The sequence below is a fragment of the Protopterus annectens genome, chromosome 2.part2 (genome assembly GCF_019279795.1).
Source record: "Protopterus annectens isolate FY-2018-M chromosome 2.part2, PAN1.0, whole genome shotgun sequence".
NCBI classification, from domain to species: domain Eukaryota; kingdom Metazoa; phylum Chordata; order Ceratodontiformes; family Protopteridae; genus Protopterus; species Protopterus annectens.
The window spans coordinates 17,095,176-17,112,281 of record NC_056730.1 but is presented as its reverse complement, the minus strand read 5'-3'; the positions used below and the strand labels follow the sequence as shown (position 1 = coordinate 17,112,281).

Below are 17,106 nucleotides of genomic sequence, written 5' to 3'. Positions count from 1 at the left end.
GGTCTAAACCTCAAAGGAAATCTGAACAACTGCTGGTGGCATTTGCTGCAGGGACAAAGGGGAAGGCTATTTCAAAGCAAACCATCGCCAAATGGATAGGCCATTGCATTCACTTCTGCTATAAGCACCATGGAAAACCTATCCCAGCCTTTCTCAGAGGCGTACCTACCAGGGACATCCTAGAAGCTGCTACCTGGAGTTCTGTACATACTTTCTCCAAGCATTACCATTTGCCAATTTTCTCTAAATCCAGAGCTGCCTTTGCCACTGCAGTTTTGCAGGGCCTTATAGCTGGTCCTAATGCTATCTAAATTCCTCCTCCCATCCTTAGCTTTGAGAATCTACCCAAATGTAATGACTGCAACAGTGAAACATGAAGAACATAGTATAGTTGTGTACACTTACCATAAATGTAGATGTTAGAGTGTATTCACTGTTGCAGCCTGGTTACCCTCTCTCCAGCCCCCTGACTTCGTTTGGCTATACCTCTTCTCTCCTTTTCAATGCTTAAAAGCTTTTTGGTGTATTTGCTTTTTTGTTTGAAGTATAACCTTGTATGTTTATAGATTTAATTGCTTCCCATTAGGGGGCACCTGACATCTTTGGTAAGAAAAACTGATGTAATGACGTTGGCTGTATGTTTTATACCCCCTGACGACCTGACGTCATGGAAGAAGAAACAGCAACATCCCCCAAAGGAGATTTTGCAGAAGGCGTGCCGAAGGAGGCACATAGACTCCCCTATGGAGTCCCTCATTGAAGAGACTGACTTAGTTGAAGGAGAGGGGTCCCCTCGATTGTCACCTGATATCTCCTTTAGAGATGTCCTAGAAATCCTTAGACAGAAAACTGACTGGTCTACCCAACTTCCTTCTTCTAAAGAGTCTGCCGTCTTGGAGGCTTTCGGTGCAGGCCCTTCTAGGTCCTGAGTGACCATCTGGCGGATGAACTTATTGACCTAGTTTCTCCTGGACCTGATAGAAACTGGAAATTGTCAAGCCCATTCCCAAGCATTTAGATAAATTTGTAGTCCCACTAATAGAACACATTGGAACAAGGGTATCCCAGTTGATGCCGTCATTGTGGCAGCAAACACAAAAAAGAAGTTAGCTGAGCAGAGTTCCTCTGTTCGTTCACTGAACAGGGAGTCCAGAGCGATGGACAGATTCAGAAAGTGCATGTACACCTCAGCCAAGTTTGCTCGGAGGTCGTTAAATTATTTTGCACACTTTACCCACTTACAGAGAGACTTGATCAAGGAGGCTCTCAAAATCATTTGCTGAGACCATGTTGGTGGACGACCTTGAAAAGATCTCTACCCATCTAGCTGCTGTATCATCCATTGCAGTTCTTCTATGAGGCCGATCTCCCATACGACAGAGGGTACCTCATGAGCAGCCGATTCAGGCATAGCCGTAAGGAGACATGCCTGGATGAGCCTATGTGACTTTGCGGAACCCTTTAAGGCATCCCTCATTAATGCCTTCTTTGATGGTTCTTCTTTGTTTCGGCCATCAGTGAAAAGAAATGCTTACCCACAGTGAGCAGGGAGGTAAGACCCAATCTTCTGTGGGAATCAAGTTTTCTGCCCCTCCGAGGAGCTTTTCTGAAAACCAACAAGGAGGGGAAGAAAGCTTTGTTCTGGAAATCTCAAGGGCCTTTTCAGGTTCTGCATGGGACATTTCCTCCAGAGACAGAGAGGAGGAGGAGGAGATTTCGATGATGGATACCACCCTAGAGGCAGAGGGGGTCTGCAGAGTCAGGGCTTCAGAGATTCCTTCTCTGACCATCCCTGTCAGTGCTCCTGAAGTGATGCCCGACTGCTCATCTCTGGAGGCAATCGGGGGTCATCTTTCTTTGCACCCAGACACCTGGATAAACATTACATACAACAATTGTATGATAAGTATAATATCCAGAGGTTATTCCATTCCATTTTCCCTTCCACCTCCAAGATCCAAGAAGAAACTCTCTGACATTCTACCCAGTCAGAGGGGAGTCCGCAGTGCAAGAAGTTCAAAAGCTACTACAAAAGAGTCATCTAAAAGGTCCCAGCTGAACAAATAAGATTCAGAACTTATTCACGCTTTTTTTTTTATACTGAAGAAAGCAGAGGACCCAAGAACAATTCTAATCCATCTTGATCAGTATGTAAAGAAGTCAGTTTCAAATGGTTAAGGGCCAGTCCATCCTGCCTCTACTGCACAGGGATGATTAGATGTGCTCTGTAGATCTCCAGGATATGTACTATCACATTAAAGTAGACAGGCACTGCAGGAGACACCTGTGCTTTTGGCTGGGAGCCAATCACTACCAGTTCAGTGCACTTCCCTTTGGATTCGCCACAGCCCCCCCCCCCCCTAGTATTCACCAAATGTATGGCAGTCATAGCAGCTCACCTGAGGCTCATAGGATTCCAGGTGCTTCCCTATCTAGACGATTGGCTTCTCACCTCCCCAGCAAGGTATCATCTTCATGCCAGGGACTACTTTCTTCATACAGCCAACTCCCTAGGCATCACAATAAATCTTGCCAAATCCAGCTTGACTCCTGTACAAAACCTAGAATTCATAAGAACTCAACTGGGTATGACAAATCAAGTGGCTTCATTACCTCTTCATCGCATCATATCTCTGAGAAATCAGGTGAGGGACTTGTGTATTCCATCCTGTCCTGCAGGATTAGTGTTGCAGGCTCTTGGATCATTGTCAGCAGCTATTCTTCTAGTTCCTCTAGCAAGATTTCCTCCAGTGGACCGTAGCGGCACAGTGGTCAATTCTTTAGCAGCCTCTGTCTGTTCCCATCAAACTCACCCCAGTTTGCAGACGTCATATTCAGTGGTGGATACAGTCAGATGACCTGTTTTTGGGCAGGCAGTTCTGCCCCCCCCCCATTAGCCACAGGGACCACAGAAGCTTCCCAGTTGGAGTATGGGGGCATTACATGAGAAAGATGGTCCAAGGCATGTGGTCCCCCTCAGAGACCAAGCTCCATATCAGTGTCCTTAAGATGAGAGCAGTCCTTCTAATGTTGCAAGGCTTTCAGGATGTTCTCCCTGTGGCGATCCTTACTGACATGTCAGTAGTCTGGTACATCAACAAACAAGGAGGAACCCTCTCCTACCCATTGGGCAGAGAGGCCATGAGGGTCTGGGAATTGGCTATCTCTTCAGATGACTTTCTAATTGCAGTGCGCATACTGGGAAAACTAACGTGCTGGCAGACAGACTCAGCAGGTCCATTCTGATTCCTCACAAGGGGTCCATCAGTCAGTCAGTGGCAAACATGATTTTCAGCTGGTGGGGCCAAGCTTGCTGCAACTTATTTCCCTCTCCCCTCAACAACAAGTGCAGCAAGTATTTCGCTCTGATCCCCCCTCCATTTGAGTCACTGAGGGATGCTTTGATTCAGGATTGTCCCCCAAGTCTCCTGTATGCTTATCACCCTCTTCCTTTGATCCAGAGGTTTCTACAGAAAGCAAGTGAGCTCAGCCATACTCATTGTCCCCTTCTGGCCTCGTCAGGTGTGGTTCCCCTTTCTCTGGTCTCATTTTAGATATCCTCCATGGATACTGGAACTCAGGCAGGACCTCATATTTCATCCGTCACAATTTCAGTATCGCAATCTCCACGCCCTCAAGCTGAGCGTATGGTTTCTCTGATTCCACTGATAGTAAGATGGTCCAGACTCACTTCCCCAGTCCGTAGCATTATTTTGGCTTCCCGGAAGGCTTCCACTAAAGCAAATGGAAAAGATTTTCAGTATGGGCTTCTAAAGAAAACATTGACCCCTTCTGAGCTCCTATTTCAGCCATTCATCTTTTACTCAGTACTCTTTTCAAAGAAGGAGCTAGCTTTTCTAAACTTTACCTAGCCACAATATCCAATTTTCATGCAGGAAACCAATCCCTCTCTCTGTCAGCTTCCAGATTATGTAAAGCATTTATGAAAGGTATCTTTCTTTTTAGACCTCCAGTAAAAGATCCTAATACCCCTTGTGCCTTCATGGTGGTCCTCCAGGGGTTAACTCAGAAACCCTTTGAACCAGCAAATAATTTTGACTTGAAGTGTCTTTCTTGGAAGTCTGTCCTGTTGGTAACTATTACTTCAGCTAAAAGAATTTCTGAACTTCAGGCCTTATCAACTAGGCCTTCTTACCTCACCTTTCATAAGGATAAGGCCTCCTTACCTCACCTTTCATAAGGATAAGGTATCTTTATGAACTAATCCTTCCTTTATGCCTAAAGTGGCCACGGAGACTAGCATTAATTAATCAATACACTTACCAGTTTTCTTCCCGAATTTTACTGATAAAGGCAAATATATGCTGCGTCCATAGGCAACCATGTTTTTACCTTCACAGAACAAAACAGTCTGATCAGCTGTTTGTATCCTTTTCCCCTAACCTCTTGGATCAATCAGTTTCCAAAATTAATTTGGCCAAATAGATTACTGATTGTATTTTACTGATTTATTCCCAAAAAACGTTGGAATTTTTATTCTTCCTTACCTTGCCTCCCAGTCATTCCCTGGCATTGTCACTCCTAGAAGGATCTTTGGATGATAAGGGAACCTTCATGTTCCATGGTTTGAGCCTCAGGCCTTTCTTGTGTCAGTTCTGTCTCTATAGTCTAGTGGGCAGTAAGGCAGCAAACTCGATCTGAGGAGTTGGGAGTTGTGTAAAGCATTATGGGTAGAGGGAGGAGCTTGTGACTCTGATCCAAGTCTTGGAAATGCGTCCAAATGTGATCAGAGGGTCGGATCCATAACTCATCAGTGAGGAAGAATGAAAATGGACAACACAGATGCCAAGTTATGGTAAGTACATAACTTCTAATTCTCCAAGATTTGCTCTGATTTTTATTAATTACTTTGTAATACTATTTTTTTTTTTTTTTTTTTTTTTTTTTTTTACCATCTGTTGCAGATCATCATTACTTGGGTTTCAGCTTCTTTCTTGGCTTTACCATGGAATAGCTAACCAGTTCCTTGGTTCTTCTTTCCTCCAGTGACAAAAGGAAGACATTTTCCAGTCAGCCTTTGCCTCTTCTGCAGGCCGCTACTTTACAGTCACAGATGGGTGACCCTGCAGTGGCCATACATACATTAATTATTAAGAAATGTATGCCATGGGGAGATTAGGCTTTTGCTGTGTTGTTACAATTAACAACAAAGACTGCTGTGAAAAGTGAGTCTCTCTTGTGTGGAGTTTGTATTAAAACGGCGGGGCATGCATTTTTGAGTTTCATATTAAAACATACGGCATGTATTTTATTCTAAACAAACACATAGCTAGATTGCTGGTAGGTAGATTTTTATTGGTCATTGTGAATTGTGCAGTTTGGGATATATAATTTGCAACTTAGTGACTTTTTAACTAAGTCGCTTGTTTTCTTTGTGGTCCAGTTCTGTAAACTTTTTTGGTTTTACTTTATTTGTAGATGATTGCAACTGGGAAAAATGCCTCTGAATTGTTTCCAGCAGTTGTGAAGAATGTTGCCAGCAAAAACATAGAGGTATGTATACTGCATTATTTTATTGGTGCAGAGGCAAGGTGTCCGTGCAACTGGTATCCTGAATCTGTCAACTCAGTGGCCAGTGGACCACCTTGCAGGAGGGTGAAATAAGATGCCATTGCTTGACTCTCTTTTTCTTGAGGGGTGGTTCATGCAGATACATGCTTTGAGCTGTGTACTTCAAGAAGTCACTGGTGGTGGCATAAGGGAACATGCACTCCCGTTTCCTGCATGGCTGTATTAAACACCATGCATGTGCTCCCATAGAGGAGCAGAGGTAGGAGAATTAAAAGAAAAATCTAATATCATGCATGCATTTTCATAATAACTGATTTTGGATATGACTTTGCGCAGTGTTTGAAAAAAAGAGCATAAGAAGAGTTTTGTACTGACTGTTCATTTATATTTTCCTGCATAAGGTAATTCTCATTAAGTTCAAATCTGACAAGTTACATTTGAAATAGGGTTGTTTTGATGCTTTATATTCTGTGTTGGATAATTGGTTGTATTTGTAGTCTGTTTTAGTGTTCTACTGTTAAAAATACTGTACACAAGAGGCTTTAGTCTTATCAAGGTTAGTGCATTAATTTGTGTTTACTGTCCCATGTGTGTTTACTACTTTACTCCCACAACCTACATGCATCAGGATTTTGTTTTGGAGGTAGGTAGGTTTGTTAGAAACGCTGCAGGGAGTACTGTATGGTGCTTTTTGTGTTAAAGACGAGCTTGGCTGCTCAAGGGGAAATAAACTGTGTTCTGTGGTTTGAAAATGGTGACCCACACATTTTTGATTTTAGCAAGCACACGTGTATCCACAGGACAGAATGCAGGAATATTCATTGCATGTCACAGGATGGCAAAAGGTACAAATAGTGACCTGGTAAGGAGCCAGCAGTACAGAAAGTGAATAATCAAAGGTTTAACCAATAAGTCATGAAGTTTGATGCACTAGTATTGATGGCTTAATTAAACAGCCTGCAGTGTGAGATGTGCTTGTGTTGTTCAAGCCTAATACAGCCCCATTCTGATTAGTTTCACAGCAGGGAGTGCCATAACACAGAATGGAGATAACTATCAAGAGAATGGTCTAGTCACGGAGCTCTGAGTGCTCCCATTTCTGGTCACTGGGTAGTTTCAAGGAGAGGAGGCTTTCATAGCACACCTGCAGTTTGACAATGCCTAGGCCTCTCGTGGCCAGCATTGATTGGTACTAATCTAAAGCAGAACAGGAACAAATTGACTGTTTTGCAACCTTCTGTGATTTAATATTGTTATGCACTGTTCCTTAACTAGAAAGAGAAATGCTGCTGCCGAAGTCCGTGCATAATTAGAGAAGCATAAGAGAACCATTTTTTTAGAGCCGGTCTTGAGGTATGAATGATTTTGAATAGAAAATCATAGTCCTGTGAACCCAGGCACTGTGTGCTCTGAGTTTGTTACAACAAACAAATGATGAGGGATAACCTTTGATTTCTTTTTACTGTCTTCATTATGCAAGTACCAATATTTACAAGGTGCTGTTTAAAAGACTTGCAGGCATTTTCTGGATCCTTTAAGTTATCCACAATGTATCTGTGTTTGAAGTGGAACTTGAGCCCAACTGCTGAACTTGAAAAAGCTTGTACATTTTATTTTTTTGATGGCATGTAAGTGCAGTCTCTGTTAACATAGGTTTTCTCTAATAGTTTGAATTAGACATATCAAAATACTGTTTTTTTCTGGGACCACCAAAGAATGTAATAATGTATGTTGTATATACTTGTTTTAATAATTAGAGCTTGTTGACTTGAAACAGGCATAAATAGATTTAATAACCCAAAGTTTACTGCTGTTATCTTATTCTCAAGAATGGATGCAAGACCTGCATAAACCTATCGAGAAGGGGCTGTTGCATTTTTGTTTTGCCCCTTTTAAATTGATGCTTCTTTTTTCTGCCCTTGTTCTCCCTGTACATCTGACTGATTTGCTTAGTTCTGGTATGGTTGCATATAACCTGGTATTTATTTGGGGGATGTACTGTAGGTAGGCTGTAGTACAGTCCTTCATGGCTGCAGATGATGCATCTTTGTTAGCTAATCCATCCAGCTGTCACTGTAAAATTCGTTATGCAAATTCTTCATTCCTTGTGGTAGGGCAAGTACCCAACATTTCATAACTTATGCCTGTCTCATGCAGGAAGTTTTGACATTGCACCTGCCTTATCAAATATCACCTTGGATACTTAGCAACTGGAGATAAGAACGCTCCCCTGCTCCCTCGTTAGCTGATATAAGTGCAGTTTGTGTAAGTGGACATCATAAGATAAATAGGCCCTGTAGTTACTCCTGTATAGATTGAGAATAGGATGTAGGCTCTTCTGTGGGGTAGACTGAGTCTTAAAGCAGTTGGACATCACATTTGTCTTTATAGCTGCATCCCCTTCAGCTTATTCAGCTGTGGTGAGCAACATATGGTTACTTGTATGGCCAGTGTTGAGGGGAGTACAGTTCTTGTCTGTTTTGTGAGTTTGAAATTATCACCAGGAATTTGGCCATGTCTAGAACAGATATGGCAAAACAGAGTGGTACATTACTGAAATGGTGTCTCTCTACATTATTTGAGAGGAGATGTATGTGGTCCAGTGATTGACTTTTTCAGTGAGCATGGTTTCATATTGCTTTACAGGTGTACCAGTGATGTCCCTGGAGAATATTAGAAGCTACATTTGATAGTAACTTTCCATTGTTGTACGTTTGTTCTTTTTATTGTCCTGTAGGCGATATATAGAAATCACTTGTTATCAGTATTCCTAAACACATAAGGTCATTATGCATTTTCATCTTCCATTTTAGTTGTTCATTTTATATGACATACGCTAAAACTATATTGCCTAATAGTGCCACTACCAGAGGGTTTACAGAAGTGTAGGTCAGCAGGCTACTGCCAGGTGTCTGGACCAGATGGACTGATGTGGCAGTGAAAGTGTGCCGCATTCTGTTTCTTGACAAGAAAGTTTACTTCTGTTTGTAGTATATTGTACATCCAAAAGTGAGGGACTTAATTCATGCTTGGAGGTGGAGGATAAGTAAGTAAGCTTTTTCTGAGGGTGAAAGCTAAAACAATTACATTGAATTATTGTGACATTTTCTTGATCAGTGTGTCTTCCTGAATTGATGTCTGGGATGGAGTGAATAAATATTGACTACTGTTAAATATTGCTTGGAGAAAAGTTTATACTTAATAGAAAATATGGCTGTGTTCTAGTGATATATCTGTAATAAACATTGTCTTTTTCTTTAGATCAAAAAGTTGGTTTATGTTTACTTGGTTCGCTATGCAGAGGAACAGCAAGATCTTGCTCTTCTTTCCATCAGCACTTTTCAGCGTGCTTTGAAGGTTAGTGTTCTTGGCTGTTTTGGATATGACAAATAGAGCCATGACTTTGCTCTTCAACACAAATAGGAATTAGACTAAAATGGCCTGTTTCTTTCTCTCCCAAAATAATGCATCTTTAAAATGTATTATTAGACAGTAGTACAAAAAATAAGTGATGTTATGTATCCAATCTTGCCTACATTCTTTCCCTTGGGTTCAGAGACGAACCTCGGCTCCGACTCGGCCATACTCTAGCTCGAAGTCTTCAATTGGCTCGTGGCTAAGAGGTATCCCATACTGCAACGCACCCATCCCAGATATCATTTGCTGCTCGTTACGCTCAGACGTGGTCTCGCTCTTGGCCGTGGCTAAGTATAATTCTTCTTTTAAATTCAAACAATTTGTTGACCAAAAAGCTATTTTCATAGCTATCTTGTGTGTGTTCTGCTGGTTGTGTGGCCAGTTCCGTTGGCTTTTTGGGATCCCGTTCGCCCCTTATCTCCTCGGGCTAGGCCAGTTTTTTCAGTTAGAGGACCTTGTTTTCCCTTCTGTCAGTGGTAGTTTCCTATTTGTTGGTGTTTTGTTGTTTTATTTGGTGTTAGCCTCTTGTTTCTTGGACTAGGCCCATTTAAATTAGAGGACCTAGTTCTCCTTGTGGTTGTCCGTGGTCTAGGCCATTTCAGTTAGAGGCTCTAGTTTCCCACGCCTTCTGTGTGTGTTTTTTGGTGCAAAGGTGTTCCATTTCCTCTGTGTGGTGTGTGGAGTTTTCTTGTCAGGATGTCTAAAGATCCCAAAGAACACAGGCCTTCGGGCTATAAAAAGTGTGTAAAATGTAGTTACAAGATGTCATTAACGGATGGGAACTCAGTGTGCGTGTACTGCTTGGGTGCTGTTCATCTCCAGGAATCCTGCTTATTCTGCCACGCTTTCAGTCCCTGTGTACTGCAAGAGAGGAAGAACAAGCTTATCTTAAAAGGACTACTGAAACCTTCCTTTGAAGAAGACTTGGAGAAGTCTTCTAGTTCCAGATCCTCTCCTTCCAAACCAGACAAGAAATCTGAGAAAAAATCTTCAAAAAAGCGCTCTCCAGCTCTGTCATTTTCCTCGGAGCCGCCAGAGAAAATCGCTAAAATTACTGTTGCTTCTTCGGCTCCATTGGCTTCGGTGCCGACAGAAGGCAGTACACCGACTATGTCGACATCTATTCCCAGCATCTCGGAGCCAGTGACAGAGATTCTAGTTCAGAGCCGGTCTCCAGTTCCTCGACCGGTTTCTCCGTCTCATAGGTCTCACTATGTAGGGAGATCCAGATCGCAGACCTTATCCTCTAGGTCCTCTCGGACCTTCTCTGATGACGATGTCGATAGAGTGGTGCAGAAACTGCTCCAGTCATCGGTGCTGGCTAAATTGTTTTCGGTTCCTGCCCAGTCAGCCCCGGAGCCCATCCTCCCCTCCTCTTTGGCTGTTCCTCCTCTGAGCCTTTCTCGGCTTTTGGAGCCAGAGCTATCGGTTCCGTCAGATGCCGTGGGGTCGGTTCCAGTAGCCCCCTCTGGCCTCTCTGCTCCGATCTCCGTTCTTACCCCATCGGCACCGTCCACTGGGTCCAGGATTCTTGGTTCACTGGTCGGACCCGAGAGGGAGGTTTCAGATCGATCTTCTTTGGCTCCTAGCCTTCCTCTCGGTGCTTCGGCTCAGATGAGCTTGGGTCCGATATCGGCTTCGGACCTCATCTCTTCGGCTTCAAGGCCTACTACCGTATCTTCCATGGTCAGCCAACCTTTGGAGCCGGGAGGGGGGGGGGGGTTCAGCTTTCGAGGTCATGAGGAGCGTGCTGACCAGGTCGTCAGCTGCATCTTACGGCACTGACACTCTGCCCCCTCCAGCACAGGTATCGGTCTATAATCACCCTCTATCCATGGACAGCAGAGACCCAAAGCCTTAGGATACCTCCATGACTGGTCTCCAACTTTCTGAGGTCTCCCTGGAGTTTTTGCCTGAGGACCCCACCAGAAAGAGAGTGTGCAAGAGGAAGCACGTTGACTCCCAAGATGAGTCTTTCACGTCTGACACAGACCTTGAGGAGTCAGAAGGGTCCCCCAATTCGTCTTCTGAAGATATCTCTTTCTCAGATATCCTGGAAATCTTATGGCAGAGAGGCGACTGGCCCTCCAAATCCCTTTCTGAGGAGGAGTCTGTGTTCCTGAAGGCCTTCGGGTCTCAACCCTCTGCCTCGTGTGTCCCCCGTTCCACGAACTGGATCTCTTTTGTCGGAAGGTGTGGGGAAACTCCAGACACTGTGGAACCGGTCCCTAGGAGACCCAACAAGTTTTTGTCCGCTCCTCCAGGCAAGGATTTTCGTACAAAAGGCATTCCAGTAGATGCCATGGTGGTGGCAGCAGCCACCAAGAAAGGAACTTGCTGAAACTTCATCTACCGTCCATCCCCCTAACAAGGAGTCTAGGGCCATCGACAGGTATGGGAAATGTATGATTTCCTCAGCGGCCTTTACACTGCGGTCGCTGAACTGTTTGTCGCATTTTACACAGCTCCAGAGAGATCCCCTAAAAGAGCTGGGCAATTCTCTACAGGGTAACGTTTCTGATGCTGTGGTTCAAAAGGTCAGTGCTCAGATGTCCACCCTAAATTCCATTACCAACTCCTCCATGAGGCTGATCTCGTATGCACCCGATGGAGCGAGCAGGGCTGCGGGTTCCGGAGTCTGTCTTAAGAGACACTTCTGGATGCGCTTGTGCAACTTCGCATAGGCTTTCAAGTCTACTTTCACCAATGCCCCCTTTGATGGTTCATCCTTATTTGGAACCAAGGTGAAGGACACTCTCACTAGGTGTGAGCAGGAAGGAAAAACCCTGTCTGCCGTGGGAGTCTGTTTTTCCATGCCTTCTAGACCTTACCCCAAGGGCCAGTAGGGTGGAAAAATGTGGTTCAGCAAGTCACAGAGGTTTTTTCACGATGCACAGAGTGATTGCCCCTCCAGAGGCAGAGGAGGGGGGTGGAAATTCAGGTAGATGCCACCCTAGAGGCAGAGGAGGCCCGCGTAACCAGGGGGATCACAGTTCCTTTTGTGGTTCTCCTTACCAGCGCTCCTGAGGGGAGGCTCGACTGTGCATCTCTGGAGCCAGTCAGGGGTTGCATTTCTCAATACCCAGAAGCCTGGCGAGATCACCCAAGATGAGTGGGTATTAGAGATAATTTCCAGAGGTTATCCTATTCCCCTTCTTTCTTATCCCCCTCCAAACAAAAGAATCCCAGGCGTTCCACCCAGTCAAAGGGATTCCGCAACTTTAGAAGTACAAAAGTTGCTGTCAAAGGGAGCCATCCAGCCTGTCCCCTCAGACCAAGTAGGATTAGGGACTTACTCCAGATTCTTTTTGGTGCTGAAAAGAACAGGGGACCTGAGACCCAACTTGGATCTCAGCTGTTTGAACCTTCATGTAGAGAAGTCCAAGTTCTGCATGGTCACGTTACAGTCAATTCTCCCTTTATTAGGGAAAGATGTGTGGATGTGCTCCATCGACCTCAAGGATGCTTGCTACCATATCAAGATGGACAGGGCATCCAGAAGTCACTTGCGCTTCCGGCTTGAGCCAGTCATTTTCAGTTTCACGCCCTGCCCTTTGGTCTCATCACAGCCCCCAGGGTGTTCACCAAATGCATGGCAGTGGTAACGGCTCACTTGAGACGTCAGGGATTCCAAGTGTTTCCGTACCTGGACGACTGGCTCCTGTCTGCCACCACCAGGCACCTACTGCTACAGACCAGGGACGCCGCTATTGCACTGTGCGAAAATCTGGGAATTAGTCTGAATTGGGAAAAGTCTGCCTTGTTGCCCTCTCAGCGTGTTACCTTTATCGGCACCGAATTAGACACGGTGCTCATGAGGGCCTTCCTACCAGAAGAGAGAATTCAGGTTTTTCAGCAGTAGATCTACGCTTTGCTACCATTGAAGAAGATCAAGGCAAAAGTGGTCCTCAAGTTATTAAGGACTATGGCTGCCATGATTATGCTAGTTCCTCTTGCGAGACTACACGTGAGGCTTCTTCAGTGGCTACTTTTTGCCCAATGGTCTCTACGGCATCTCTCGCTCTCCTTTCTTATTCTGATTACAGGTAAGTGCAAGCAGAATCTGCGCTGGTGGCTTCAGACCAGCAATCTCAATGCGGGCATGCCTTTCGTTCTTCCTTCTCCAGTTGCCATGGTGACCACGGATGCCTCCCAGATCAGGTTGGGGGGGGCATTATCTCGGCAGGACAGTCCAAGGCACATGGCAAGAGCACGAGACCCATTTTGCATATCAATGTCTTAGAGATGAGTGGTGCTGTTAGCGTTGCAAGCACTTCAGGGCTTTCTTCCTCATGGGGCAATTGCAGTCCACTCAGACAATATGTCAGTGGTATGGTATCTGAACAAACGGGGAGGAACCAGGTCGTATCCCCTTTGCAGAGAGGCACTTCGAGTGTGGCAGTGGGCAGCATCTTCCCGACTCTTTCTAGTGGCAATGCACATACCGGGGAAGTCCAACGTGATTGCCGACAGGCTGAGCAAAGCTATTCTGATGTCTCACGAGTTTTCCCTGAACGAATAAGTGGCGGAGCGGATTTTCCGCAGATGGGGGTCAGCCTTGCTGTAATCTGTTTGCCAGCCCCCTCAATGCCAAATGCAACAACTACTTCACCCTTATTCCCTCGAAGGGGGAGGCACCCAGGGACACTAGTTCACGATTGGCCCACCAGTCTTCTCTATGCCTTCCCGCCAGTCCCCCTAATAATGAAGGTTATTCAGAAAGCACAGTCCTTGGGAAGCAAGATGATACTGATTGCACCACACTGGCCTCATCAGATTTGGTTTCCTTTTCTCCACCTTTATCTAATGGGCGATCCGTGGATTCTGGACCCAGAGCCAGATCTGTTGACTCGTATGTCAGGGCAGTTCCATCCCTCCATTCAGACCCTCAAGTTGACAGCATGGATGATCCTATTCCATCTGTCCCTAGTCAGGCTTCATGATTTTTCTCCGGAGGTGGTTCATATTCTGTCTTCCCACAAGCCTTCTTCTAGGAAGATTTATTCCAGTAAGTGGAAGAGATTCTCCATTTGGGCTCATGAAAGGCAGATTGATCCCTATACAGCTCCCATTTCGTCAGTTTTAGAATTTCTTTCTCAACTGTTCAGCCAGGGATCAGCTGTGGCAGCTATCAAAGTGCAGTTGGCAGCCATTTCTACTTTTCATGTTGCTAATGAACCCAGTCTAATGGCGCATAGACTTTGTAGGGCTTTTCTGAAAGGGACTATGCTACTTCGACCTCCAGTCTTTGATCCTGTAATGCCATGGGACCTCAATTTTGTGTTACAGTGGCTTACTTCGCCTCCTTTTGAGCCTGCAGCAACTTGTGACATTAAATTTTTGTCTTGGAAACCAATCTTTTTGATAGCCATCACTTCGGCTAGGCGGGTCTCTAAACTCCAAGCTTTATCGGTTCTGCCCCCTTACTTGGTATTTCACAAGGATAAGGTTTCTCCAAGACCTAATCCTTCCGTTATGCTTAAGGTTGCTTCGGTTGTCAACCTCAACCAGTCCATTGAGCAGCCTGTATTTTTCCCTGAATTCTCTAACAGGGCAGAATTTAAGTCTCATTAGCTAGATGTTCACAGACAATTGTGTTTCTATTTACAAAGAACTATAGATATTAGGATATCAGATCAACTCTTTGTCTCGTTCTCAGACAATAGACTTGGGGCTCCAGTTTCTAAAGTAACTCTGTCCAGATGGATTTCTAGTTGCATTTCCTTCATTTATACTTCAAATGGCAAGGAATTACTCTTTAAAGTGAAGGCTTATTCTACAAGATCATTGTCTACGTCTACTGCTTTTCAGGCTAGTGTCTATGGATGATATTTTGTTGCAGCCACATGGTTATCGCCTCACACCTTTATCAGTCACTACAAATTGGATCCGATATCTAGAGGCAGATCTTCCTTTGGTTCCACAGTGCTCAAGAGTATTTTCCAATGAGCCACCCAAGGTTTAGGTGCTAGGGATGCTGTCCCAAGGGTAAGAATGTAGGCGAGATTGGACTACATAGCATCAAGAAGTTATGTACTCACCATAACGTTCGATGTATGTAGTCCATCTCGCCTCACATTCTTACTAACCCACCCACCTTACCCCCTTCTGGAGGACCTAGAGGTTTAGTCTCTGGTTTCGGTATCCATTTTTGTTGGGTTGGTTCTTCCTTTCAGCGTGTTTGTGTGTGTGTATGTGAGCTTGCAGCAAACAAGATTTGGGATGGGCGCATTGCAGTATGGGATACCCCTTAGCCACGAGCCAATTGAAGACTTCGAGCTAGAATATGGCAGAGTCGGAGCCGAGGTTCGGCTACAAACCCAAGGGTAAGAATGTGAGGCGAGATGGACTACATACATCGAACGTTATGGTGAGTACATAACTTCTTCTTCCATACAAACTTCATTGTAGCAGAACTATTTTTGTCTCTGTATCAACATGTGATAGGATATTCCATGTATTATATTAGAAAAAACAGTGCAGTATATCCCTTATGTGGTGGTAAGATGCTGGTTGTAGCCATGTGCCAAGCTGAAATTTGGAAACTGAAGTTTTATAGCTAAGAGTAAGTGGTTTCACTTGAACAGCATCTTCCTTAACATGACACTGCACGTGTGTTTTCTGCCTTTTCCAAATACCTCCACTTTTTATACATAGGTTACTTTTTTTCTGCCCAACTCCATTTCTTTTGATCTGTACTGCTCCTGCATAGTATGATCTTCCTTTGCTTACTCTTACTATTTACCTTCCGTTCCCTACTTCTCCTGTGGGTTTGTATTGTATATATATATATATGCACAAATAAGAAGTTAATAGTATACCTTCTCTCCATCTTTGCAGCAGAATATTATACCATTCATTCAGTCTTCATTTGCATGCTCAATGAAGGCCAGAGACATGGGGAGCTAGAAGCCTGTTCTTAGCCATAGTGGGCACAAGACAATGAAATGTATCTCAGAGTGCAAACACATTGTAGGATGGACATAGACCCACCCACATGTGACACACATACCTGTAAGCCTTCACCCTTGCCATTGGGAAACTGTATGTCCTAGCAAAGAACCATGGGAAGACACGGTGGTGCCCATGCAGTGAACTGAATTGAAGAATGAAGCACAGTGAAATGCAGCCTTACCACTTGTGTGTCTTGTGTTTGTGTATGTATTGTGTATATCAGTGTATGTGTGTGTCTGTGTGCGCATGCATATATTATATATGTAATGTGGCATTGGTTACAAATGTAAAACATGCTTTTGGTCGAAACTAGATTATTCAACACAATTTGGTTGACTCCCATTTTGTTACGTGCTTGAATGTTGAAAGACTGCTACTTTTACCCCTTTGTAGTACCTGTTGTAGAGCCTGCTGTGTAGTTTCATGCAGCTGAGTTTCAGTTGAACAGGTTTAATATACTAAATGTCAATATTGTGGATTGTCACAATTTTGGAATGTATTCATAAACGACTGTATTCCTGGTCATCAACTGCAGAAAATATTGTAAGAAGACAAAAATACTAATACAAGTACTTTGCTGGGATCAAGCCCCTCATGCATCTACACTTACCTGCTACTTTTTGCATACTAACTAAGAGATTATACAACAGTGTAGAAAAGGAAAAACTTCCTCAATCCCAATGTTAAATAACCTGCCAATAAACCCCCATACCTGCAGTCACCATCTGGTACACTGAGACATAAATACACAGATATAGATTAAACATCCTATTCTGTAACCACAAAACAAGCACACACATACAAACTTCTTGTTCACATAAGCATCTGAGACCTTCACAACTTAATTCCTTTCTTTTCCTTCTGTGGGTTTGAGCGATCCTGGATTTAGTTTAAGTTCTGGGGGTGTGGGGCCGAGGTCCCATGTAAAGGCAAATCTTTTGCTCATTGTTGGTGATTGCAAATGTAAGGCATTTGTTTACTGTTCTTTTCTTCCTCGTTGGAATTGATAGTTGTTTCAGCCAATCAGGAAGCAGCTTAGTGTTCAAATATTTGTCCACTTTGAAGCAAAGGAAATACAAGTGATTTGTAGGGAATGTGTGGATTTTGTTTTAACTTTCTACCTTCCTCCAGTCATTTTAAGGATAAGAGGTGTGGTAGGTGAATTTTTTTCATTACTTTGTAAGCTGTGGCTTTTTTTTTTAG

The 17,106-nt window shown here is 44.1% G+C and overlaps 1 protein-coding gene across 1 annotated transcript in view; it reads left to right on the top strand.

The window, feature by feature from the left end:
- Positions 1 to 17,106, top strand: part of AP3B1 (adaptor related protein complex 3 subunit beta 1) — a 2,578,902-nt gene that overhangs the window by 150,286 nt on the left and 2,411,510 nt on the right. The window contains exons 3-4 of the mRNA XM_044063704.1: positions 5,440 to 5,514; positions 8,794 to 8,889. Coding sequence (XP_043919639.1) covers positions 5,440 to 5,514; positions 8,794 to 8,889 — 171 coding nt within the window. The remainder of the gene's footprint in view (positions 1 to 5,439; positions 5,515 to 8,793; positions 8,890 to 17,106) is intronic.